The following is a 25,968-nucleotide window of genomic DNA, read 5'->3' on the forward strand; positions in this document are numbered from 1 at the left end:
AGCTTCTTTGGAAGTTCTCTTGAGAAGTGTCGTGTGTGTGTGTGTGTGTGTGTGTGTGTGTGTGATGGGGGCAATGTTTGTGTAAGTACACAAGCCTATGCATACACAAAGCCCACAGGAGTGCATGAGAATTCCTCCTGTCACTTTCAGCCTTATTCTTTTGTGACAAGGTCTCTTTCCCTGAACCCGGAGCATGCATTTCACAGCTATGCTGATGACCAACGAGCACTACCATCCTTTCTGTCTCTGCCCCCCATAGCATGTGATGACAAGCATGACCAAGGCATCACCCCTGCCTTCTTGTATGCACTGGGTCTGAACTTAACTCTTCATGGCTGTGTGGTAAAAGTCTTTAACTACTAAGCTGTCTTTCTGGCCCTGATAGCTATATGAACTTTAAGCCACGTGTTTAATCATCGTGTTTCTTCTCAGCGAGCACTTCTGTTGCAGTGGTGGTGTTATTTATTTGTTCACAGCACCAATGAGAAACACACTGGACCATAAAGAGAGTGATTTCTTTTCACTGCTTCCATGGTGTGGAAGGGTCTTTCCCTAGTGGTGTGATGGTGGCTTATGACCTCCGGATGGACTCCCATCATATCAACAACAGCAGATGCCTGTGTTTAGTGTGAGCCATGAGGTCTCTTTTACCGGCATGTACATCTTGAAGAAGAGTGCTTACTTTAAGGATGGAATTGTCCTGTCTTGTATTTTTGGTATCGTAGCCTTCCAGTAAACAGCGGCGGGTGGTATTTCCTGATCCAGCAAACTCTGCCAGGTTTAGATCTGCAAAGCCCAGCTATGAAAAGAAAGAGAATCATATTAATAGACTATCTAGGATGCTCTAGCCTACCTCCTTAAAATAGACATCCAGCCTGAGTTTTCTCAGACCTTTCAGTTCTTGATCTTTTACTGCTACTTGCTTTATCATTTCCTTCATACAGGTCCTTCATATACTTGCTTTTTAATAAAAATCTGCTCCCTATTCTACCCATCTTTTACCATGGATTTGATATGCTGTGCTAAAGACATTTCTGTACACACGAAAACAAATGTTTAACTGTGATAGTCCAACTAAGGCCTGTCAGACAAGCAGGCTCACTCAAGGAGCACCGACTCATGCCACACTGTAGGAGATGCTATGCTCACGTGCAGCTACCCACAAACTCTCAGCTCTCCGCCCTGGATCCTACTCTATTCTGGGTTAACCACTGGGGCCTGTGGCCACAGGGTACAGGTTAAGTTCTCATTGTCCACACGCTCATGAGAGGACTCCAGTGATGTTCGTCTCTTCTTCAGTGAGGACACCTTTTCCACTTTGGCCTTGCTAACAATCTTAAGCTGAGTCTCTCTATGGCAGGTTTTTCTTCCCAAGTTCACAGTCCTGTCCCATCTCTATCCTATCTGCTGCTACCCAGTTCAGTCTAAACTTGTCTGCCTCCACATCCCTATCCAGAAATGCCATCTTCAGCCATTATCAAAGCTTGCTCCAGTTTTCCCTCTGACGTTGCTTAACCCAGACTCAAATGTACCCCTGTATCATTGTTATCTTAGCAGTCTACTTCTACATGACTAAGTGTATACAATTTTGATGAACAAAATGTGAACTCAGCATATCTCTACACGCATGCAGTAAACTACACCAGATGTTTCAAACATTGCTGAGGTTGTTTGTGTCAGGGATTTCTGTGTGTCTAACGTATGTATACATATGTGTCTGTGTAGGTACACATATCCAACAGAAAATGTACAGAGGTCAGGGGACAACCTCAGGCTTTGGTCTTTACCTTCCACCACCTGTCTGAGGCAGAGTCTCTTTGCGTTTGCCACTGCGCTGTGCCTGCCAGGCTAGCTAGCCTGCCGGGATCCTCCTGTCTCCACTTCCCATCTCACTGTAGCACAGCTGTGTGCTACAGTGCTTGATTTCAGGGCTCTAGACTCTAGTTCTTAAACTTGTGTGGCAAGAACTTTCCCCATGAGCCATCTCCCCAGACCCACTTCAGGGTCATGCAAGGGGATGGCCTTCGTTGCACACTGGAGCACTAGTTCACTGGTTTTGAACTGGTATACAAAGAGTTAAGAGTAAGAGCCTAGGGAGTCATAAGCCTTGTAAGCCCCCAACACATGCTTCAAGACACAGGTAAAAGCTGCCTAACTTTCACGTGGTTAGTTCGGTCTTTCTGCCTTTTAGTGAAGCAACATAAGAGAAAAGGCCAGGGTAGGTCCATGCAAAGCAACATGTGTGTGAACATGTGAAGACACACGTGACTTACTTGATCATCTATTACCAGCATGTACTATTTCCTACGTCTCTCCCCTTTAGAGCTCCAGCGCTTCTTCCTGCTCTTGTCCCCGGGGCTGGCCTTGATACCTATTTGACTCAGAAGCTAAGGGTGACTGAGAGCACTTATCATCCTTCCAGGAGCTCATTCTGTCAGCCACAGTCACTCGCTGGCCTGCACCTGGGCCTCCGCTGCCTTCCCACTCAGATGCTATGGATGACGTGGCAGTGCTCCTGAGGCCTCTTACCTACTATGTTTATTCTGTCTTTTCCCCTGCTCTCTGGCACTCTAATTTACCTCTCTCCACTAGACCACTCCCACCAGCACACAAACATGCTGGGTCCTCTCCTATCATAAGAAACAAACTGAGACTTGTCTCACATCTCTCTGGATTACTGGGTCACTTTTTGGTTCATCCTCCATTGAAACGAAAGCAAAGAAAACCTACAAGAAATAACCCTTCTTGAAAGAGTTGTCTATGTTGTCTCTGACCACCTGGACAAATTAACTTCCCCCTTCCCCCCCTCACCCCTTAGCTCTGCTGGCTATAATGTGTCAAAGTCAACTCAATGCCATTAATGCTCTTGAACTTACTCTCTTAGACAATCTAATACTTTCCAGTTCTATTCACATGAAGGTTCTGATGCTAATAAAGGAGTCTTAAATAAAGGCTAGCTGCCCATCAACTTACCATCTACCATTCCAATACTGATTTTCTATGGTCACTAAGGATCTCTGCTATGGATCACATGCTTCTGTTTCTCCAGAATTCCTATGTTGAAAGCTGAACCCTCAGTAGGATGTACGGACTGGTGGAGGCTTTGGGAGGTAATCAGGCCATGAGATGGAAGCCCTCATGGATGGATTAATGCATCCCTCCACTTTTGGTGCTAGGGATCAAAGCCAGGGCCTTGCATAAGCCTCAGTTTGTATTCTACCTCTACCCTAAGGCCTGGATGAATGTGCTTTAAGCAGAGGAGAGAACTTGTATTCTCTCTCTGCAATCTGTCACATGGTGACACACTGAGAAGCTAATCATCTGCAAACCAGGAAGCAGGTTCTCCAGAGACCTGGGATCTGCCGGCATTTTGACCTTAGACTCTTCAGCATCTAGAATGGTGAGAACCAAATGTATTTTGTTTAAGTGACCTCTTCTGTTGTACTTCAGTATAGTGGCAAAACCCACACAAGACAGTTGCTTTTACGAAAGCAACACGCCAATGTACCTTTTATGTGCCAGACTCTTATCTAGACCTAGGAGAACAGTGAGGTAAAAGGAAAATATTCTGTCTTCAAAAAAACTCACATTACACACATTATAGCAATCTGCCAGAGGATTTTTTGTTTTGATTTTCTTTGGCTTCCTCAATAATATAATTGTCATATGAATATTTATCTATACACGTGTTCCGTGTATGTCTCATAAATACATCATGTATATATACTACATTTGTGATAGACAATAACTGATTCAGAAAATAATTGTTAACATTCGTATTTCAGGTAACATTAGGCATAAATTGGGAATGTAGAATGTTTTCCCCATGTTTTTGCTGCTAGGGATGGAATCCAGGACCTAGCTCATGCTGTGCCCTGAGCTATCCTTGAGTCCTTTATTCTTACTTTCATAGTTTAGTATGGGAAAACAGAAAGCAAATTCCTGCGGTGCTGTCTGATAAGTAATGTGGTAAAGGAAGACATACTTACAAGAGAAGAGAAGTTCTCAGTGGGAAGGTATGACTAAGCTGGATCTTTAATGATACATGAGTTGACAGGATAAAGGGAGGGAGGAAGACATGCATGGTGTCAAGTCACAAGGCAAAGAAGCTAAAATAGCACAGATAGATACTCTCAGAAGCATACGATGGCAAGATGCCTCCTAAGGATGAGGGGCGGGAGAGGAGAGACAGAGGGCACAGGCGGCAGGTAGAAGAGCTGAGGTGGCAGGAAGGATCCGCAAACCACAATGGATCTTATTTATCAGCTTATAGAATTTCCAATTTCCTTTATAGTCAATGAATAACTACTGAGAAACTAAAAGTGGGGAATGATATAATCACGTTTTAATTTTAGAAAGATCACACTGGCAGGACTAAGGAAGATGGAGTTAGACAACAGAGACCAGACTAAGCAGGTGGCCAACAGGGGCTGCCAATAGAAAATAACGCAGGCATAGTCTAAGGCAATGGTCTCATAAAAGGTGAGAGAATATTGTCTTAAGAGCTCTTAGAAGAGAAAATAAATTCATGAACAGTTACCAGCAACGGTAGACCTTGCTTATCTTCCTGCCTAATGCTCTGTGTCCTGCTAATCCACTTTTCCCTAGGGATTCAATCTTTGTAATTATAGACCCATTCTCCTATCATTGCTACATTATGGTTAGTCTAATTTAACAATAGCAATCCATTTGTATGGCCACAGATGGTTAGGGGTGGGCATAAGGTCCAGTTATACTCTAAAACATATGGTAGAGTCCTCTAAGAGCATCTAGGAAATGTTTACTTATTCAACAGAAATAATGTGCAGAGACCAGCTAGGTTTTTGTGCATATGAATTATGTTAAAAAAATTTGAGCAACTAGACATCTGATGTTGAGGTATTGTAATCAAGATTAAGGTTATCGCTGAGGGAAGGGGATAACGGATCCCTGACCATGGTCTTTAGTCAGTGGATTAACCGATCCTGCAGCAGCAATATCTTATATCTAATTATTCTGTGTCCATCAGTAATCTATAACTTCAAGAAAACCAGAGAACATTCTCTAGTAGGGAGCTTAATCCTAAAGGGTAACAGCCTACAATAAGCTCCCAGAATAGTCTTTTTTTTTTCTTTTTTACAAAAGATGCATTTAATTTTATTATGTGTATGGGTATTTTGCCTGCATGTATGTCTGGGTGCTATGTGCATGCAGGGCCTGAAGAGGGGTTGGGGCCTCTGGAACTGGAATTACAGAGAGAGTTCTAGTCACATTTGGGTCCTGGGAACAGAACCAACCTGGGTCCTTTGGAGAACTGGCAGTTTTCCTAGCCACTGAGCCATTTCTCTGGCCCCAGAAAGAATATTCTAATACTATGTTAGATCCAATTATTCAATCTCCGGTCTGCAGTACTTAAAGTGAACCAAGCTGGAGTAACAATTGAAAGCCTACAGCTGCAATAACAACATCATGAACTACAAAGAAAGTTAAAGAACATTTACTTACCTTTGCATAAGCTTTCCCACCTTTCAATTCCTGCAAATACAGAAAACACTATAAGGAAGGACATTATGTGATGAAGGATTTAAGACTAAATGTGTGTCAAACAAGTCCTAAGCATATGGTAGTAAACCTCACAGACAATATACATAAGAATGATCTTCAACCCGACTATTCAAATCAATAATAACATCTTAAAAATGACCAAAATTTTCCCTTTGCTTGCAACTTTATCTATTTATTTGGTTTTTGATATTAAGCCTCTATGTTTGCACAGACTGACCTTGAGCTCCTGGACCTCAAGTGACTCACCTCAGCTTCCTGGATATTGGGACAGTAGGCCACATGTTTGCATTTGGGATCCCACACGGCTGTGAGAGCCAATTGTGCAGCACTTAGTACAATGCCTAGTACGCTGTGCACTCCGTTTCCTCTCATTATCACAGAGAGCTTCCTCTCTCCAAAGTCACTTTGAGAACGTGCTTACTGAAGAGTTGTCACTTCCCTTTTTGTGACTCTGATACACTATCTAGCACGCCTATCTTTTACACATTGAATTTAAAGAAGCCCAGACCGCCCAGCGAGCTTCGTCGTTAGTTAAGACTATCTGCCGCTCTTTCCCTTTCCTGCCACTGTTTCTAGTCCATATGAGCTATCAACATTTCTTCAGTATCGGGTCATTCTCACATCTTTTAATGGTGCCATTCTTTTTGTTTTTTTTTCTCTGTGTAACCCTGGCTGCCCTGGAACTCACTCTGTAGATCAGGCTCCCCTCGAACTCAGAAATCAACCTGCCTCTGGCTTTCTAGTGCTGGGATTAAAGGCGTGTACCACCACTGCCCGGCAATGGTGCCATTCTTAAACAAACAAAAGGAAGCATCCTCTAGGTGTTCCGTGGCTCCTTGACTTATTTATTTTCATTGATGTCATCTATGGTCAAAATTCAAAAGGCTTAAACCTCTACCTGACTCTAGTCAACCCTCTTCAGCTGGATTTGACTCATTTTCCCTTTCTAGTAGCTCAGGATCCACAGTGATCTTCATTTTGCAGAAGCTAAAAGCTCCCTGTTTTTATCTTAGTCTCTCAAGCATGTGATGGCTTGACCAATGACCTCCCTGATGCCACGCCTCCCCAATGCCACGCCCCCTCGATGGTACACCTCCCTGATGGCCACACCCAATGCCACGCCTCCCCGATGGCCACACCCCAATGTCACGCCTCCATGATGCCACGCCTCCCCGATGGTACACCTCCCCTGATGGCCACACCCCATGCCACGCCTCCCCAATGGCCACACCCCATGCCATACCTCCCTGATCTACTGCTTACCTGGCTGCGGTTCCTCCTGCTTCTCCTTTCCTGCATCCACTCCTTAATTTAGCTTCTACAGAAAGATTGCTAGCTGTACCTTAGTTATCTGCTCTCACTGTCCATGTAATAGAAACTTGTACTTTAGTTGGGTTGTGTCAAATAATGGACTATCTCTGTGTAAAACTGCTTTCCCTGAACCTAAGCATCTCTAGTTTGAAATATTAAAACCAATTGATCCACTACCAAAGCAGCAGCACAATCTTATGAGACAGTGGTTCTCAACTTTATGAATGTTGGGTAGCAGAGTTTTCCCCCAATTAATTTAAATATTAATACAACAAGAAGCCTGTGATTGGAAAAGGAAGGCGGGCAGAGATTTTTAGAGACAGGAGAGAGGACAGAGATGAGAAGGAAGGAAGATGGAGGAAGAGAAAGACAATCCAGATTCTGCATGGCTTTAAATAGCCACAGGTAGCTTTGAATATCTTATAAGGGATGAGTAATTACAGGACATTTTGTCTTATCTAGGAGGGCAGTTTATATCAATATCAATTGGCTCTGAGTTAATTGTGTGGGTGTCTTGTGGGGTGAGAATTACTGATATAAATCTGACTTATAAATTACAAGCCTCTAGAGTTTTGATTTCACTGGGTTACTGGGATTTGGGACCGCTGACCACAGGGGGTGGATAGCTGGGAATGTGAGCAGAATCCGCAGCAAGAGAACTGCAAGATGGGCGGTCACTCCTTGGGGCTAGCCATAGAGGCAGTGAGGTCGCCAGGGCAGAGAGTAGCGCAGGATGGTACATTTTTCTTAATATTTCCCACAACACTGTTGTGACCTTTTAATAAGTTCCTTGTGTAGTGACCCCCAATATAAAAATCATTTCATTGCATTGGGTGTGGTGGAGCATGCCTTTAATTCTAGCACTTGGAAGGCACAGTCTCTGAGGCAGATCTCTGAGTTCAAGGCCAGCCTGATCTACAGTTTCAGGATTCCAGGAGACAAGTATCACACAGAGAAATCCTGCCTCAAGAACAAAAACAGGGGCTGGTGAGATGGCTCAGTGGGTAAGAGCACTGACTGCTCTTCTGAAGGTCATGAGTTCGAATCCTCTGCAGAAGCCACTGCTCAATTACCATTGCTCCAAGCACAGCTACTTCCATAAAGACTTAAAAGTTGTAAAGTCATTTCTGTACACATGCATTTATTATATTCTAACTGAATGTATATATTAAGCAATATAAAAAAGGCTGGAATATGGCCACCCCCATCATACTTCTATCAGTTCATTTGAAACATGGGGTGACAAATCTAAGAACACAGCTTTTTATCTGACACAGAAAGACACAGGACGGAGTGAAAAAGACCAAAAGGACTCATGTTTCTCATTCTAAGTCTTTATCTTTGCTAACACATACATGTACTTTGGTAACTTAAAATACATATAAAGCTGGGCATGGTGGTGTGTCTGTAATTCCAATACTTAGGAGACAGAGGCAAGGAGGATCATGAGTTTGAGACAAGTCCAGGCCATGTGAGTTCCAGGCCAGCTTTAGCTATCTAGCAAGCCCTTGTTTCTGAAAAATCAGAACAAAAAATGTGTATAAAATGTAAAACACACTGTTGGGTCTTCACTTACAAAGGCAAAGTCGTGACACAGCCTAGGCTGGCTTTACGTTTGCTATGGAGCTTAGGCTAGCCTTGAACTTGGGATCTTCCTGCCTCTGCATTTCCAGTTGCTATGATTACAGGCTTGGCACTATCATGCTTGACTATGAAGTTCCTAAAATTTTAAAGCTAGTAGTTAATTTGTTGATCGCAGTGATTAATGGATTGCTCTTTTTAAATAAAAAAAAAATCAGGATCTTACATGTACATTTCCTCACCCTCATACATAAAAATAAAATACATATAAAAAAGGACAGCGGCTTGTGTTTGAGTCTTCCCTTTACCATTTATTAACAATGTAATAAATTTGTAAATTTGGGCAAGTTACTTCACTTCTCTGAGCCTTGGTTTTTCTGATTATAAAGAAAAGGACACCAATTCCAAGGCTGCTATTAGGTATAACTGATTGAAATCCCCGGAACAATACCTATTCAAGGACAAAGGTTTGTTGGAATCTGGTCCAGAACTCCAGATCAGAGCTTCTCTCAGCCCTCACCAGAGAAGCTGCTCCTTGCAGTAGATGGTAATTAACACTGAGACCTTCAACTGGTCAATATGCAGAGCGTAAGAGACTTGGTAGTGCTCAGCTGTAAATGGCATGTCCATATCACAGCCCTCCCCACGAGACCCAGGCATGTGTGGGGAAGAGGGCAGTCAGGAGCCAGAGACAGAGGATAGTCTCAGGGAAGTACGATAAGACAGACACACACACACAGGACTCACAGCGATTGTGACCAGCACACACAAGACCTGCATGAGCTCCATACAGGTAAATCCCAGCATTGGGGGAGGGACGTGGAGAAAAGTTCAACTCCTAGTTGCCTAGCCGAGGAAATAGCGGTATTGATAGCTCCTGGGAGAGGGAGAGTTGGTTTTCTTTAATGATGCGCCACACTCCAGGGCAGGCCCCACTCCCCAAGGGCAGCTGGACAACACAAACTGAACTGGATCCAAAACCTAAGAAAACTGTTAGGTGGGCGGGGCAGTGAAGGCACAGAGGGTGTGTGCAGGAAGAGTTGGGGGAGGAGTCTAAGTATGAGCAAAACACATAGTATGAATTTCTCAAGGAATTAATGAAAATAATATTTTTAAAGTATGTAAAAAAGTAAAGAATGAAATTTAATAAACTCTTATTATAGACAGGTACACTCTCAAACTAATACAAGTGTGGTTAATACTCATATGTACAGTGACTGAGGTGTTTTTTTGAATCTTGAGGTATAATAACCTCAGGTTTTCTACCATATCTTCCAAGGAAATTCAATTTATTACTGTAAGTGTAAAGTTACACTTCTACTGGTAAAGCAGATCTAGATAAAGTGAATTGGTGACTGTAACTAATTATGGTTTCTGAAAGGGGAGGAATAATAGGCTATTTTTATACCTTCCGTACAGACACTCTGTAGATACAAGGATCCAGGATGCCGGTGGAGGCGCTGGCGCTCATTTTGCACATAAATGAGAACTTCTTTCTCCAGTGAACACAATTCGCTTGCACCACCTCCCTGAATAGGAAAAAATAAAAACCGAAATGCCAATTGATTACTATGTTAAAAGCACTCACAATTTCACTCAAGTCTACAGCGCAAAGTTAGATAGAAGTTAGTATTTGTAGGTGTGGAGAGATGGCTCAGTGAGAAAACTGCTTGCTGCAAGTTCAAGGACTGCAGTTTGGACCATGTAAAAGCCGTGTGTCTGCAGTCACAGCATTCAAGAGATAGGGACGCCCTGGAGCAAGCTGCCTAGCCAAACTGGCCAAAATGGCAAGCTCTGGCTCCATCTGGAGACCCTGACTCTAGGAAGAAGCTGAAGAGCACCCCAGGTGCTGCCTGACGTCCTGTCGGGCTTCCATACTCAAGCACAAACAGGAACTCGTACAAATGCAACAGTATTTGCAAACAGTGGAACAGGAATAATTGGCTGTTCAAAATGCAAACAAGTTAACTTCCTCATCAATCAGTTTAAAATGAGTCTTCAATGTTCACTTACCTTCTGTGTGTTGAGCATACTTCTAAATGTTTAAAATACAAGGTAGAGGACAGAATTTCTAACCTTGCAGGGCTATGTGCAAGAGACAGAAATACACACAAATACCACACTTTCTCTCATGAACTATGTGCTTATAACATGACACTTAATCTCACAGCAACTCTAAAATGTAGCTGGCATTTCCCTCACTGCACAGACCAGGAACTTAAAGCTCAGCATGGGAGTTAACTCAAGATAATTTAGCTCCGAAGCCCCTTGTCCACAGCCCTAAGTCTGCTGTTTTCCCAGCAACTTCCCTCTTGCAAGTTTCCTGACTTTTGCAAAGATGTACTTGCCTGTGTAGGTTCAAGGGACGTTGCTTTAGATCGGAGAAATAACTACTCTGCTTATGAAAGGAGATAGAAAATGGGGGAGGGGGAATGGTTATAAACAGAGAAAAATGGATAAAGCAAAGGAATGCTCTCTACATTTATGCATCAGTTTAGTTAACATAGGCAACATAACATTTTAATATGTGTATTATTTAATATATCCATTTTTTTGGGGGGGTGTTTCTCACTGTATAGTCCTGCTGGCTGGAATTCACCATGTAGACAATGTTGGCCTTAAATTCAAAGAGACAACTTGCCTCTGCCTCCAAAGTACCATCCCACCTGGCCTTAATATTTTTATTAATTCTTTGAGAATTTCATACAAGTATATAAAATGTATTTTGGTCACAATCACTCCTACTCCTTCCCCTAACTCCTCCCACACCCAGTCCTAGTTCCCACTCCCTTCCAACTTCATGTTATCACCCTTCCTCTTCCTCTTCCTCCTCCTCCTCCTCCTCCTTCTCCTCCTCCTCCTCCTCCTCCTCCCCTTTCTCACAAGTCACTGAATCCAATGTGTGCAGCCCATATACTCATGTGTCTAGGAGCATCCATAGAGCCACATCTCTAGAGAAAGCCCGACATCCCATATCCCAGAAGTGTCACGCCTAGCTCCTCAGTCAGCTGTGAAGGATCTTGGGTCCTCCCTCCTCCAGGCTGGAACATTGACAGGGTTGATCTTGTGCAGGCCACCACAGATACTGTGAGCTCATGAGAGCGATATTCCTGTCTGACCAGAAGATACTGTTTCTGTCCAGTCCTCCCTGACCTCTGGTTTACAGCCTTCCCACCCCCTCTTCTGTGCTGGCTCCTGAGAGCACAGGTATGAGGAGGTTGATTTTCCTAATGAAGTACTGAATGAGATCATTTCTCTGGAGCAATAGAAGCTGATAGGTAAGGTAAGAACTTAGATAAATTTAGATAACTTCAGATAAAAAAAAAAGCTGAGGAAAGGACAAATGGGATGAACACAACAGTATGCCAAGTTGTTGCTGGCTCTGGGAATAAAGCGGATGTGCATCAAGATCACGGCGGTTGGGTTGGTAGACAAACCTTTAAGAAGCCCAGAAAGATTTATGAGAAAAAAAAAAGGCACAGAATTTTTAGTTCTTGTTTTTCTCACAGTATCAGCCATGTGTCTGGAGCTCTCAAAAAGGCACGCAGATGATATGCTGATGTCCTGGGACTTTCAGGAATATACCTCAAGGCATGTGCTTGCCGCTGTGATGAACACCACTGGTGTAGGATCAGGTATCCAAACCAGTGTTTTTAAAAATCATGATAGTTTATTGTCCTTAGAAAAACACATATAAACTTCTAGCTAAAGATAGCTTCTACTTCTTTCTCCCCCAAACTTAGCAAGTTCTGTTGTTTGTTTGTTTGTTTGTTTAAGGCATCATCTCATAGGAAGACAAAACAAGCAGTCAGGGACAGACACAAGTGGTGACTAATTTAGCGACCAAGGAAATCCGAACCTGATGCTGTAATGTGGAAAGCCAAGAGTGGAATCTTAAACTGGTTCTGAAACAAAATGAAGGACGGGCCAAGGGTGGATGGACTGATCGAACGCTGTTTTAGAAGCAGCCAGACCCTGACTTGCAGGAAGCTCAGCTTATTCTCCTGACAGAGGAACAGATGACTCTCTGGCCTTTGACCCCAGGGCAGGCCTCAGGAGTGTGATGATGCCATATTGAAGAATGAGTCAGTGCTGACCCTCCCGCCTTAGCTGTTTCTGGCAGTGCTGGGGACCTGGATGCATCCATCAGGAAAACTCTAATGAGATGGACACCGAGGACTCCCAACCAAACGGTTCCACCGTCTCAACTGTAGTAAAACCCAAGATGCTAAGCACCCTCCACCAGCACAGAGCTTCTATCTGCTTCAGAGCTGCAGTTACATCTAAGTTAGCATCCTAGGAGAAGCTCTTACTGGGAAAAACAGGCCAAGGGGAGCAGCACAAAACACAACTTCATCCAAACAGAGCCAACGCTGGAGGAAGAGAAGTTCTCAAATGAAAAATTATGGGCTGAAGTGATGGCTCAACTCCCACACTGACCTTTGACCTCAACTCTTACACCTAGGCCTGTGCATGTAACCCTCTCACCTCCCCACACCCACAGATATATGTAATAATAAAAAGAAATCACATCTATGGGACTAAGATGTTCTTTAAAAACAAGAAGCATAGCTCCCTAAAACATGTTAGTGGAAACAGAAGGCCTGGGCTCAGCCTTTCATTTGCCATTTTGGACTTACTCTACTAGTTCATAGCCCAGAGGCCGGCAGCCTTCATGGACTGCAAACCAGGTTTCCTCTCACTGTGCGTAAGGAGTAGCACCAGAAGACTGAGGGTGGGAACAAGACAGCAAGCACAGCCATCCTGATGGCTGACTCCTTGCTAGGTGGGTCAGAAATGAATAGTTGTAGGGGACTCTGGCCCTCCACCCCTACCTGCAGACTTCCTCTTTAATGACAACACTTAGACTTTAAAATATGTACACGTAAACCTCTGTTAAAGTAAAAACTGGAAGATTAAGAATATTACTAAGTACTGAAAAAATCTCGAAGGGGAGCAATGTTCCATCCGGGAGAGCCAGCATTGAGACCCGTGCTGTGATCCCAATACTGAGAAGGAGGCTGAAGGAGGAGGAATCCAAGTTTGATACCAGTTTGGGCTGCACTACAAGAACACCTTTCTTAAAGTAGTTAACGTTGAAAGCCACTATTTTCCAGTTGCTTTAAATATCCACCCTGTAAATATTCCTTATTGTCTAATATATGAAAACCAAATAACCTCATCTTGGTCAACTTTCTGTCACTATAACCAATGTCTGCGTCAGATCGATGTATAAAGAGGACAGATTGACTTTGGCTCATTGTTTGGGGCCTTCAGTCCACAACTGGCTGGCTTTGTTGTGCAGGGCCTGTGGCATGGCTATCATAGTGGATGCATGCGCTGGAGGGAAAGCCTCTCTCTTCAAAGCTAACAATCGAAATGAGGGACTGGGCCAGAGTTACACAATCCCTTTGGGGATGACTCCTAATGACCTAAAGCCCTTCTACCTTTTAAAGGTTCCATCACCTCCTCATAGTGCCAAGCTAGGAACAGAGAGCTTCATTCACAAGGTCCTTTGGATGCAGTTTACAGCTGTACCATAAAATGTTACTGAGCCAACTATTCTAGGAATTATTTCAGAAATAAACTAAACACAAATACTTCAAAGCCTCAAAACCTTGGTTTACGTTGTTGTTCTTTATTGGTGTATGAGATATCCGTAATTCTCCAACTAAATTAATTAGAGTCACATACTAGATTTTTATCTATTTTAAAGTACTCTTACAATGTGGCATATTTATAATGATTTCATGTACCAAATAATATATGCTACTATTTGCACAGATAGACTGTCACTTTGGTCTGAATGACATTAAAGATCACAAGTGGATTCTGCATGCACCTGCCATCCTTAAATACAGTTAAGTGGGAAGTCTTCCATATTTACCTAGTTTATTGAGAGAGTGGAGGAAACCGACAGGAAGTCTGGTAGACTCAGGGAGAAACCAGGTTAATAATAGCAATATAAACATGGGGAGGGGCTGTAGCATGCAAGGAACAGGTTTTAATAAAGAGTATGGTATTACATCATGCAGGGGAAACCACACTTCTGGTTCCCATCCCTGCCTGCTGACTTCTGCTTTAATGACAATGTTGCCAGTAGCTACCGAGTGCTTTCTATACAGCAGACACTACACGTTTTATACATTGTAACACTTCTCCATTTCCTTAGTATAGGAACTGAGAGAAATTAAGTAGCTTATCCAACTTCACTACTGGGAAAACTAGTTAAATTGAATTTAAGGTACTGTGTGTAGAGTAGACCCATTCCACTTCCCAGTTGTCTTCCCACATCCCAGTCAGGTTTCTACCCCAACACCTCACTGAAACTGCTCACTAGTGAGCAATAGATTACCAAGTCTGACGGGCTCTTTAGTTTCTCTCTCTCTCTTTTTTAAAAGTTATATGTGTGTGTCTTTGAGTGTATGTATGCCCTTTGAGTGTATGTAAACATGCCCTAGCATGTGTGTGGAGGTCAGAGGACAACTTGCATCAGTTCTTTTTCTACTGTGTGGATTCCAGGGATGGACTTCAGGCTGTTTGTCCCCCTGGGCAGCAAGAGCCTTCACCTGCTGAGCCATGTTGTTGACCCCAATGGCCTTTCTTGACTTCATACTTCACCCTTTCCATACATTCTTGAACGAGTCCTGCCCTTTCCTAATTTTGTGCCTACTTGTTCTTAATTTCATGTTCCTGTCTCCTTAAAATGTTGGTGCCCACTAAGCTTTTCATTTTACTTCGATACTTTAAGTATTATGCATATACTTACATATGTGCACACACATATACAGCTGAGCCTCTTTCTTTAGTGCTTGGATGCATAGTATCATCTGTTAACTGCTGAGCCTCCCTGGTAACCTGGCCTAGAAGGACTTAAGTCATGTATCTATTTACCATGGTACTCGACAGCAGTCTAACTCATCACATTAGCTAGGTCATTAAACTAGTCAAGCCATTTGTTCAGGAGCATATGAGGAGACCGCCAGTTGCTTATCCAGTGTCTCTCTCCTTCTTTAACATATCTAATTTATGCATAGTCAGTTAATCCTATTTTACAAGTCTTCTCTGAAGCTAGGGGAAGGAGGGGGCTGAAAACTGTCATGACAACGGTTTCTAATGTCAGAAGCCATGTTGCACCATGAGGCTACCTACATGAAAAACTGCCTGGTGATAATATAGAGATGGAAGGTGGATAAGCATGAAGTCTGGGCTGTCCCCATTTACACTTCCCACGTTTATTATTTAAAAGGCTTGTTTTAGGTTTCATCTATGTAAGAGAGCTAAACTCTAACACAACTGAAGTCTGATCACTCCAACACTTAGAAACCTGAGTCCCGATACTCTTTCCATGTGGAATGTACTCTCAGAATCCAGAGTCCTCTCCCCATCAGGGAGGGTTACTGTGTCCCAGCACCTGGGAGGCTGAAACGAGATGAGTATGAGCCCAAGGCTAGTCTGTGCTACATAGCCATACTCTATCTCAAAAATCAAAATCATCATCATCAACAACAACAACAACAACAACAACAACAAAAACCAAAACGAAACAAGATTACTGCATGGATCAATGCTTTGATCTTACAAACTACCTAGTAGGAAAGCCCCACCCACAAATAAGCCAGGTTCACTGCCTATCGATGGAAACATCCAGCTGCCTGAATTCTGCCTTCCAAGTATCAGGACAACAGCATATGTGAAGGATTCTGGAACAGGTCCTTATATAGGACAGTTCAGTAAGCCAAGAGATCAGGCTCGATGAGCTAGATTTGCACAGTGTTTATGTAGAAGCAGATGGATCTCTGTGAGTTTGACTGCAGCCTGGTCTATAGAGTGAGTTCTAGGAAGTTAGAGCTATAGAAAGAAACCTTGCCTTGAACACAGAAAACAAAACCAAACTGATACAAGACAACAAACATGACACAACATACAAACAACCCCATAAAATAGATACAATACTACTGTCATACCCCATGAATCCAGCCTGCCAACCCCGGTCAGTGTTTAAGAAACAGTCCAAAAATACCTGGTACCAGGTGTCGATTCCTGCCTATCTCTTTCTAACTACTCGGAAATCAGGCCCTTTCCTGTATCTAGCATCATGATCACAATTCAGATTCTTAACACCATTTCCTTGAATCATTGCAAGAGCCTCTTTAATGGTTCCTGTTCAAATCTATCTCCCTCGGCTCTCCACCCCAGAGTGTGGTTCACACCTGCAATCTGCAATCCCAGCACTTGGGTAAACACGGCAGAAAAACAAACAAACAAACAAATGTAATTGAGTTTTTTTGTTTTGTTTTGTTTTTTTGTTTTGTTTTTTTTTTGTTTGTTTTTTGAGGGCAGCCTGGGCTACAGAGACCTTGTCTCAAACAAAAAACAAAAAGTGTATTATGTTCCTAAGGCTGTTAGTCAGAGTTTTCTATGGTAATCTTTCATGTGTACACATAGACCTTGGGAAAAAGCTGTCCAAATTAAACAAATCCAAAAAGCTGCAAAGTTAGTTTGTGACATTTGTTATACTGATGGGTTACTGTGGAAACCCACACAAAACTACTTGGCAACGGAGACGAAAGTCACATTACTAACTGCTTTCTGTTGGGTGAGTCACTGACTTCCTATGAGTTTTGATGGTTGCTCAACCGCTGTCTACAAAGAAAGCAAAGGAATGTGATTTGTGCTACCACTGTGGAAAGCCAAACATCTCAAAGATGACATGATAAAGCTGTTGCAATGAACATGAAATAAGCAGGGGACTCAGAAGAAGATAAAGTTGCTATGGCCATTGTTTGTGTTTCAAAGAATCAAAGGGAATCTTGGATGCTGTTGAAAACTTAAACATAAACTGGAATAGAAGTCGACGGAGCCAGTCTTTGTGACAAGTATTATATCAATGTCATCAATTTCCTGAGAACCAGCAAATGCATCTTCTGGGCACATATTTAGAATTACACCATATCCTGATTATTCAAGACACTTTCCACCTTTCAGAAACAGCGATATAAGAAAATCTAGCCAGGCAGTGGTGGCGCACGCCTTTAATCCCAGCACTTGGGAGGCAGAGGCAGGTGGATTTCTGGGTTTGAGGCCAGCCTGGTCTACATAGTGAGTTCCAGGACAGCCAGGGTTACATAGAGAAACGCTGTCTTGAAAAAAACAAAAAAACAAAAAAACAAAAAACCAACAACAACAAAAAAGAAAATTTGCTCTGAGGCATGTGAACTGCTGGCCAGGAAGTACAGTGTGCAGGTTAGGTGCTTATCTCACAACTCGTCTCTGAGTTCAAGCCCTGCCTCAGCTACCTGCCAGCTGCCTCTGGCTCATTTGTCACATGTACAGTGCCTTCTCATGAGATCTACACCCCATGGGAACCTGGGGAGACTGAATAAGTTACTACACATTGCTCCCAACAGTGCTTGGAGCAGAGTATAGCTTGATCATAAATGTTAGAGGTGTTACACTCAGGGCCATATGTACTTGCGAGTCTGTTTCAATTTGCCTGCCAAAGTGAAAGAATGGCCAACTTTAGAGAGATCTTTTCCTTGATATACTGAAGATCTGTCTATCTTAAAAGACATGTAGATTCTGACAAAGGAGATTTTGTGAACTGAAGCAAAAACAAGTATTTTAAGACCGTGAAGATTAGATCTGCAAGACTGACTTTTAATTGCAACACAAAGGATACATGAAGCTGTCAACTCCAGCAGCGTTTTTAACGTAAGTAAATGCTCGGCAGTAATATCATCAAGAAAAACTGTGCAGCGGGTTTTGCTTTATTTACTCATTCACTGGTTCACTTTTCCAGTGGGTTAGGTAGTGAGGGAGGTACCAACCCAGTGCAGATTCTTCCTCTTGGAAAGGCTCAGTTTGCAGACAGATGTGTACAGTGAACTCAAAAGAGAGGTAAAGACTGAACGTGAGTCTTTACCATGGGGAAGGATGAGGCCAACTGAGGAGAGCAGCAACAGAGAAAGGGAAGGGGACAGCCTGCAGGGCCACCAATATCAGAGCAGAAGAGAGGCAAGGAGGTGACGTCTCAACAGGGCAAGAGAAGAACTAGGGTCTCAGCAATGGCAACAGTAACGTTTTAAGAAAGTCTATTCAGCAACATCAGCGATGGCAGCGATGGCAGAGAGGTCAGGTAAGCTAGAGACCAAAAAGGGGTTTAAGAGGAAAAAGTCACCCACGATGCTGGTGAGTGCGGTTTTGGTGACAAGGTGGGACTGAAGTACGTTACTATGGAGAAGAGATATAGAGATGTGGCCAACTCATTTCAGATCTGTTAGGAGTGAAGACAGCAGGGAGACTTAGGGCTGCATCCAGCTGAGCACAGGACACGAGAGATGATTTCATTTCTACATGCAGGAAAGATAAGCACGATTCGGTACTGATAGGGGGAAATAGTGTAGGGACCAAACTGAGCATTTGGCTGGGTATGAATAGTGTCATCAGAGAAGACCAATCCCTGAGATGTCAGAAATAATAAAACCCAGCCTATAGTTAGGGGCAGGTCCGGGGCAGAAAGGCTCAGCTCTTGGAGGCAAAGAATGAGACCAAATGGAGACAAAGGTGTCAGCAGGTAATTCTTTATTGCCTTGAATTGTTCTAGTGAGAAATTCCATATAAAATACAGCATTCCTTGGCACCTAGTAGGTACTCAAATAAGTGTTTGCTGAATACTAGCTTATTTAAAATATGCTAGCTGGGCAGTGATGGGGCATGCCTTTAATACCAGCACTTGGGAGGCAGAGGTAGGTGGATTTCTGAGTTCAAGGCCAGCCTGGTCTACAGAGTGAGTTCCAGGACAGTCAGGGCTACACAGAAAAACCCTGTCTCACACCCTCCCCCCCCCATGCTATAAATATTGCAAAAAAAAAAAAAAAAAACTCTACAGTTTCATGTAAGAGTTGCATTCAGTGGCTGACAGATATCCTGACGAAGACACATGCACATTCCCCATACATGTGAAAATGCATACACATGGTCACACAGTGCTTGTGCCCCCCCCAACACATGCATGCATGCACGAGAAAATGCACTCCTTGTATATAATGTAAGAAAATTTACAAGCCATGCATGTAATCAGGAGTTAATATATAAAACATGTAAAGAATTCACAACTCAATCATAGTAACAGAAAAAAGAAAAAAGCTCTTTGATTAAAAATGGGCCAAAGGCTTGAGTGATCATTTCTCAAATGTTTGTACAGCTGGCCAATAAGTGAATGAAGAGGTTATCACTAATGTCAGGGAACTATAAAAAACCAAGCAAGATGGCACCCACACTAACTAAAGTGCTGTCACTACAGAGTTAAAATAGAACAAGTGTTGATAAAGGTATAGAAAAAAGAGAACTCTGGGATGTGGTTTTGGTAAAGCCATTATGCAAAATGGTATGGAGGTTCCTCAAAAAATTGAAAACAGAACCACAACATGGTCCAGCAACCATATATACCTTTGGGTATGTATCCAAAGCAAACAAAATCAGGGTTCTTTGGTTTGCTTGCCTACTTTTGGCTTGGGTTTTGAAGTTAGGATCTTGCTCTATAACCCAGGCTGGGTCTTGAATTCATAATCCTCTTGTCTCAGGTTTCAAGTGCTTGGATTATGGGCAAGTGCTTCAAATTAGTATTTTAAAGAGACACTTGCAATCCCATGTTTGTTTCAGAATTATTTATAATAGCCAAGATTTGGAAAAAAACCTAAAGAAGATGAAAGAGTAAAGAAAATGTCACACACACACACACACACACACACACACACACACACACTGCTTTTTTTTTAAAGGAAATTTACCCATTTGTAATGTGGTCTGGAAGATAGTATACTAAGTGAAAATACCCAGATAAGAGAGAAATACCATACATCTCTCACATGTACAATCTAAAAATTGTCAAATCCATTCAAGAAAATAAGTTTCTTTTTCTGTAAATATAGATTCCATTTCCCACCTCTTCCACACTTTCTAGGTAGAACCATAAAGATACAGACGACACACAAAAATTCAATAGGAAAAATTTTCTATAATAATAATCTAAGAAAAAACCCCACACTGAGAATTTGGGAATATATTTCACAGTCTAGGAAAACTTAATAAAAGAAAACTAAACAATGAAATCCCAAATTCAACAAGGTAAAAATCACGGAAGGAAATGAAAATCCACTCAGGGACTATGGTGTTCTGAAAAAGGCCAAAGTATGCAGACTGTAACAAGGCCAGGGGCTGGAGGGAAGGAGAAAGGGGTAAATTGCTAGGATGCAAGGCTGTTTAAGCAGTGAAGCCATTCTACACGTTCTATTGAGTAAGTACCATTACATGTGTAAAAATCCAAAGGATGCACAGCAACATTTGTAAATTCCAATGTGAACCACGGACTGTGGGTGGTGACCTGCCTACCCACAGGCGCATCAATTGTGATGAGTGCATTGTATTCTGGAGGGAACAGCAGACGATGCTGTGTTCTGTGGAGACTAGAGGCAACATGACAAATGTCTGTGCCTTCTGCTCAATTCTGCTGTGAAACTAAGACTACTCTAAAAATAAGGTCTAATCAAAACCTGGCAATATGTATAGAAACAAAAATAGATTTTTCATATCCCTTAAAACAAGGGAGTAAATAACTTTACAGAATTTAGATGTTGCTGGAACTACAGATTCAATACACTGCCAAAACTTTGCATTGTCTAGGAAAAGACGAAATCTCTCTTTCAGAGATCAAAACAGACAGACAGAAAAAAATATGACTACCACATAAATAAAGCCCCCACTACACAGGCATCTTTCTGAATACAAATACAAATGTGGGAATGGTTACAAAAATTAGATTTTAAGACTAAAACATAGCAACTAAATTTCTAGGCTATGCCTTTTAAACAAAAAAGATTTTTTTGTTTGCCATTTGTGACTATTCTAAAAATGTAGAAAAATAGCTACAAGTAGCTTCTAAAATTATAGATCTAATGAGCCAGTTTCAAATCAAGAAATTTATGGCTTCAGGGCTACAGAGGTGGCTCAGTCAGTAAACGGTGTTTGCCACAAGAGTTGGTAGGTTTGAGTTTGGATTCCTAGTACTCATGTGCACAGCTACATGTGGCAGCACAAGCTTGTGATCCCAGCAATGAGGAGGCAGAGACAGCAGGATCCACAGGGCTTGCCGGCTAGCCAGTCCAGACGAATTGCTGAGCTCCGGCTTCACTGAGAGACTCCGCCTCAAAAACAAGCTGGAGGATGATTGAAGAAGGCACCCAGTGTTGACCTCTCTCCTCCACGGGTACACACCTACTCACAAACACATTCACATGAACATGCACTCACACACTAAGGTAGAGACCAATGAAGGAGGACATCCAACACTGACCTCTAACCTCCACACGCATGTGTGCACACATAAACATATCCATATCCCTCCTCATGCACATATTAAAGAAATATATGACTCTTTATATAGGCTAAGGGTCAAACCTTCATCTGCTTATAACCTCTCTGTGTAGCCTAGGCTGAGTTTGAACTCATGATCTTTTTGCCTCAGCTCCCAAGTAGTTGGTACTACAGTAATTATACCACCAGGCCTGGCTCTGTGTACCATCTCAAAAATTTGATTTCTGATTCCTCCATTAATGGAATTACCCATTGTCCCATATCCACCCTCCTGTCTACCCTCGTGTTATTCCTTTTCATTAGGATGCCTGTCCCTCATCCATATGGTATAAGGGAGAAAGGACAGGCTTTCTTTTTTAGTACTGTGTGTGTGTGCATGTGTGCACGTTCGTGTGAGTACAGGTGTACAATGTCACAGTGCAGGTGTGGAGGTAAGAGAAGAACTTCAGGTATTGGGGAGTACCTTCCACCTTGTTTGAGACAGGGTCTCTGTAGTTTGATGTTGTGTGTGCCAGGCTAATGGAGGATTCCCTTGCCTCTGCCTCCCATTTTGCCACAGGAGCACTATGTTATAGATGTGTGCTACTGTGTAGCTTTATGCAGGTTCTAGGAATCTGAACCCAGACCTTTATTTAGACACTTGGGTTGCCAAGAGTAGTACTCACTGAACCATCTCCCAAATAATGAATAGAGGTAATGAATTTTAGACTCAATGGAACTGAATCCTGAGCTTTTCACACTGAACTGATGAGTGACCACTTTCACCTACGTATGTCTTCCTGTGTAGACTACAGTTGGTAACTATATACCATCCACATCTGGAAAGCACTCTACTGTTTCTGCACCCACAGAAGCCAAGATGTGGAAATAACCTCAGTAGCTAGCAACAGAGCAACACATTCTACAAATACAGTATATAGCCACAATGAAATGTTAGTCATTCTTTAAAACCCAGTAAATTCTGTGTTTCTAACACTACAGATGTGTCACTAGTAGTGAAAGTTGGAACTTAATGTTTCTGGCTATTCAGCCTAAAGAATTCTCCTAAAGAATTCAGCCTCTGTTTAGGGGCTGGGAGATGGCTCAGTCAGGAAAGGGTTTGCTATGCAAATGTGAGGGCCTCAATCTGGGATCCCAGAACCCGTGTGAAAACTAGGCATGGTGATGTGTGCCTGCAGTCACGGCACTGGGGAAGAAGAGACAGGAAGACTCCCAGGGCTCCCTGTCCAGCCAATCAGTGAGCCTGCCTTCCACAGTGACTTCAGGCCAGCCAGAGCAACACAATGAGACCTTGACTCCAAAATCAAAACAAACAAGATAATGAAAGTGAGAGAACCTGGGGCTCTAGAGTTGGCTCAGTGGTTAAGAACACTTGTTGCTCTTGCAGAGGACCTGAGTTCAATTCCCAGCACCCACATGGTAGTTTACAACATCTGATTGAGGGGATCTGATGCTCCTTTTTGACCTCTGTGGTACCAGGCACACACATGGTGCATGTACATACATGGAGGCCATACACTCATACGTGTAAAATAAATCTAAAAATCCAGCCTCAATAAACCACCCTGGAATCTCATTTACAAAAGAAGTGTAAGATAAGAGAGACTGTTAATTCAGCCCATAAGCAGCACCCCTCCATGGCCTCTCCCTCAGCATCTGTTTCTAGGTTCCTGCCCTGCTTGAGTTCCTGTCCTCACTTCAGAAGTGTACATTAAACAAATCATTTCAGCTGGGCAGTGGTGGCCCACATCTTTAATCCCAGCACTTGGGAGGCAGAGGCAGGTGGATTTCTGAGTTCAAGGCCAGTCTGGTCTACAGAGTGAGTTCCAGGACAACCAGGGCTACCCTGTCTCAAAAACAAACAAACAAAAAACCAAACCATTTCCTCCCCAAGTTGCTTTGGCCACGGTGTTTCATGACAGCAATACTAACCCTAAGACATCAAGAGGCAATGGGTTGGTTGTGCTAATCAAAGCGGAGAAGTACAACATTCGATTTCACCACTTGGGCAAGGGGGACCCCAGCCCTGAGCAGAGCAGTGGAGCCTGCTTTTCATGTTCTCTGTTTTCTACTGGAAAGGTTGTTTAATGAAAACTGCTTGATCGAAATGTGTAAAGACGAAGGATTGCTTCATCTTAAAACAACACAAAAAACAATAGGTCTTTTCTTTTTAAAGGACAGGAATTGTGACATCCTGGATCTATGATAAGATGAAGAGACCTTACTTGTACTAAGCGAAAGATGCCAATTAGAAGGCTATCCACTGTTATTCCAGCTGGGCACATGCTTGAAAAAGGCAACATTAGGAAGAGAGTAGGCATATTAATGCTTAAAGCAAGAAGGGTGAATAGGCAGAGCTCACGTTTTTAAAGCAGTGCAATTACCCTGTAGGTTACTACGATGGTGGGCATATGCCATTGTAGGATACACAACACTGACATGAACTTGATAGTCTATGAACCTTGGATGCGATGGTGTGTAAAGGCGGATTCCTAGTTCTCTGTAACTAATGTACCAGTGTGCTGGGGGTCATCAGAGGGGAAGCTGTGTGAGCGGCAGGAGGCATCTGGGAACTCCATACTTCCTACTCAAGTTTGCTCTAAAAATAAAGGCTATTAATGAAATGGGGATAAGTAAGACCCTCAGAGAATTCATAAAGGAAGTCAGAGAACTGAGAGGTAAAAATGGGGAGTAGGTTTCATGGAGACAGAAACAGTCAAGTTTCAAGAGGCAGGTAATTACCACAGCTTTGGTTGGAGTTTGTACAAGAAAACATTGGTTTTGCCAGTGACTGATATTAGAAAAGTCAGTTTCAGTCATGTGGTGGGGCAGAACTTACACTACCGGGTTGAAAGGAGAAAAGGAGTACTTAAGACAGATCAAGTAGATTATTTTTTTTTTCCTATAAAGTGTGGATTGGCACTGTATACAGAGAGGAGCCGGGAGCAAGGCATGGGCTGAGTGAGAGGCACAGGGAAGTGGCAAGGCACGGGAGGAAGCAGATTCCTTCCTTGGAAATGAGTTAAAAGACTGCTGCTGAGGGCTGTTATGTCAGAACAAAATGTGAGCCCAGGAAGAGGCCCAAGCAATAAAAGGAGGCGAGACCTCCTAGGACCTAGACAGGGCCGGAGTGACCTCACTTGTTCTGCTGGTTAAGAGCACTTGGCTGCTCTCTTCCAGAGGTCCTGAGTTCAAATCTAAGCAACCACATGGCGGCTCACATCTCTAATGGGGTCCGACGCCCTCTTCTGGTGCACTCACATACACAAAATACATGAGGAGGCTGGAGGAAGTGGGAACTGGAGGAACTGCCTTGCACATCCTGGGCCTGCGGTGGGGCACACTGAAGCATGACATGGCCCCCCAGGGAATCTTAGGGGCTACAGGCCAGCTCCGCCTATACCTTTCACCCATACAAGGCACAGAAAAAGATCGCAGTGAAACCTTCATCACTTCTCCTCCTGCTCATCCTTTCTCGGTGACCCATTCTCCAGGCACTGTTTTCCTTCCTAACTCGTCCTGCCATTCCACCCAACCCCTGACCAGGGCTGACAAGCTCTCACATCCTGCCTCCTCACCTCTGCTCAGCTTCCTCTCCCATTCCCCGTGGAAACGCTTTCTAAAAAGGATTTATTGATTCATGTACTTTATGTATACAGGTGCTCTGTCTTCATGCCCACCAGAAGAGGGAATCAGATCCCATTACAGATGGTGGTGAGCTCCTGGGAATTGTGGTTGTTCGGAATCGAACTCAGAACCTCGGGAAGATCAGCCCAGCCTGGGCTGTATAAGGTGGTCAGGGAGGGCACGCTGATGCTTTTTTTGTTTTTGTTTTTTTGTTTTTCTGGCCTCAGCAGGTACAACACACACACATAGTGCACATATATACACGCAAGCAAAACACTCATACATGCAAAATAAAATAAATACATGTCTTAAAAAAAAGAAATTTTAAAAAATAAAAACACCAGTCTTAATAAATAGACAAGGCCATTTAATTGTTAGTAGTAATGTGGTAGCTTTTTTTCTATTGCACTCTTTTAATTGTTGAAAAATTCTCATCCCTTGCTATCTGCTCTCCTACTTATTTATTTTATTTATTGCCAGGTACAATGGTACCCTGGAAAGATGACATTTCCCAGCCTTCCTTACCATCAG

The 25,968-nt window shown here is 42.9% G+C and overlaps 1 protein-coding gene across 1 annotated transcript in view; it reads right to left on the reverse strand.

The window, feature by feature from the left end:
- The window catches only part of Fam102b (family with sequence similarity 102 member B), a 51,834-nt gene that overhangs the window by 18,773 nt on the left and 7,093 nt on the right, over positions 1–25,968 (reverse strand). Inside the window, exons 2-4 of the mRNA XM_031375220.1 lie at positions 9,845–9,965; positions 5,485–5,514; positions 683–799 (exon numbers count right to left, since the gene is read on the reverse strand). Of these exons, the coding sequence (XP_031231080.1) occupies positions 683–799; positions 5,485–5,514; positions 9,845–9,965 (268 nt within the window). The remainder of the gene's footprint in view (positions 1–682; positions 800–5,484; positions 5,515–9,844; positions 9,966–25,968) is intronic.

Source organism: Mastomys coucha, unplaced genomic scaffold (genome assembly GCF_008632895.1).
Source record: "Mastomys coucha isolate ucsf_1 unplaced genomic scaffold, UCSF_Mcou_1 pScaffold16, whole genome shotgun sequence".
Classification (NCBI taxonomy): Eukaryota; Metazoa; Chordata; class Mammalia; order Rodentia; family Muridae; genus Mastomys; species Mastomys coucha.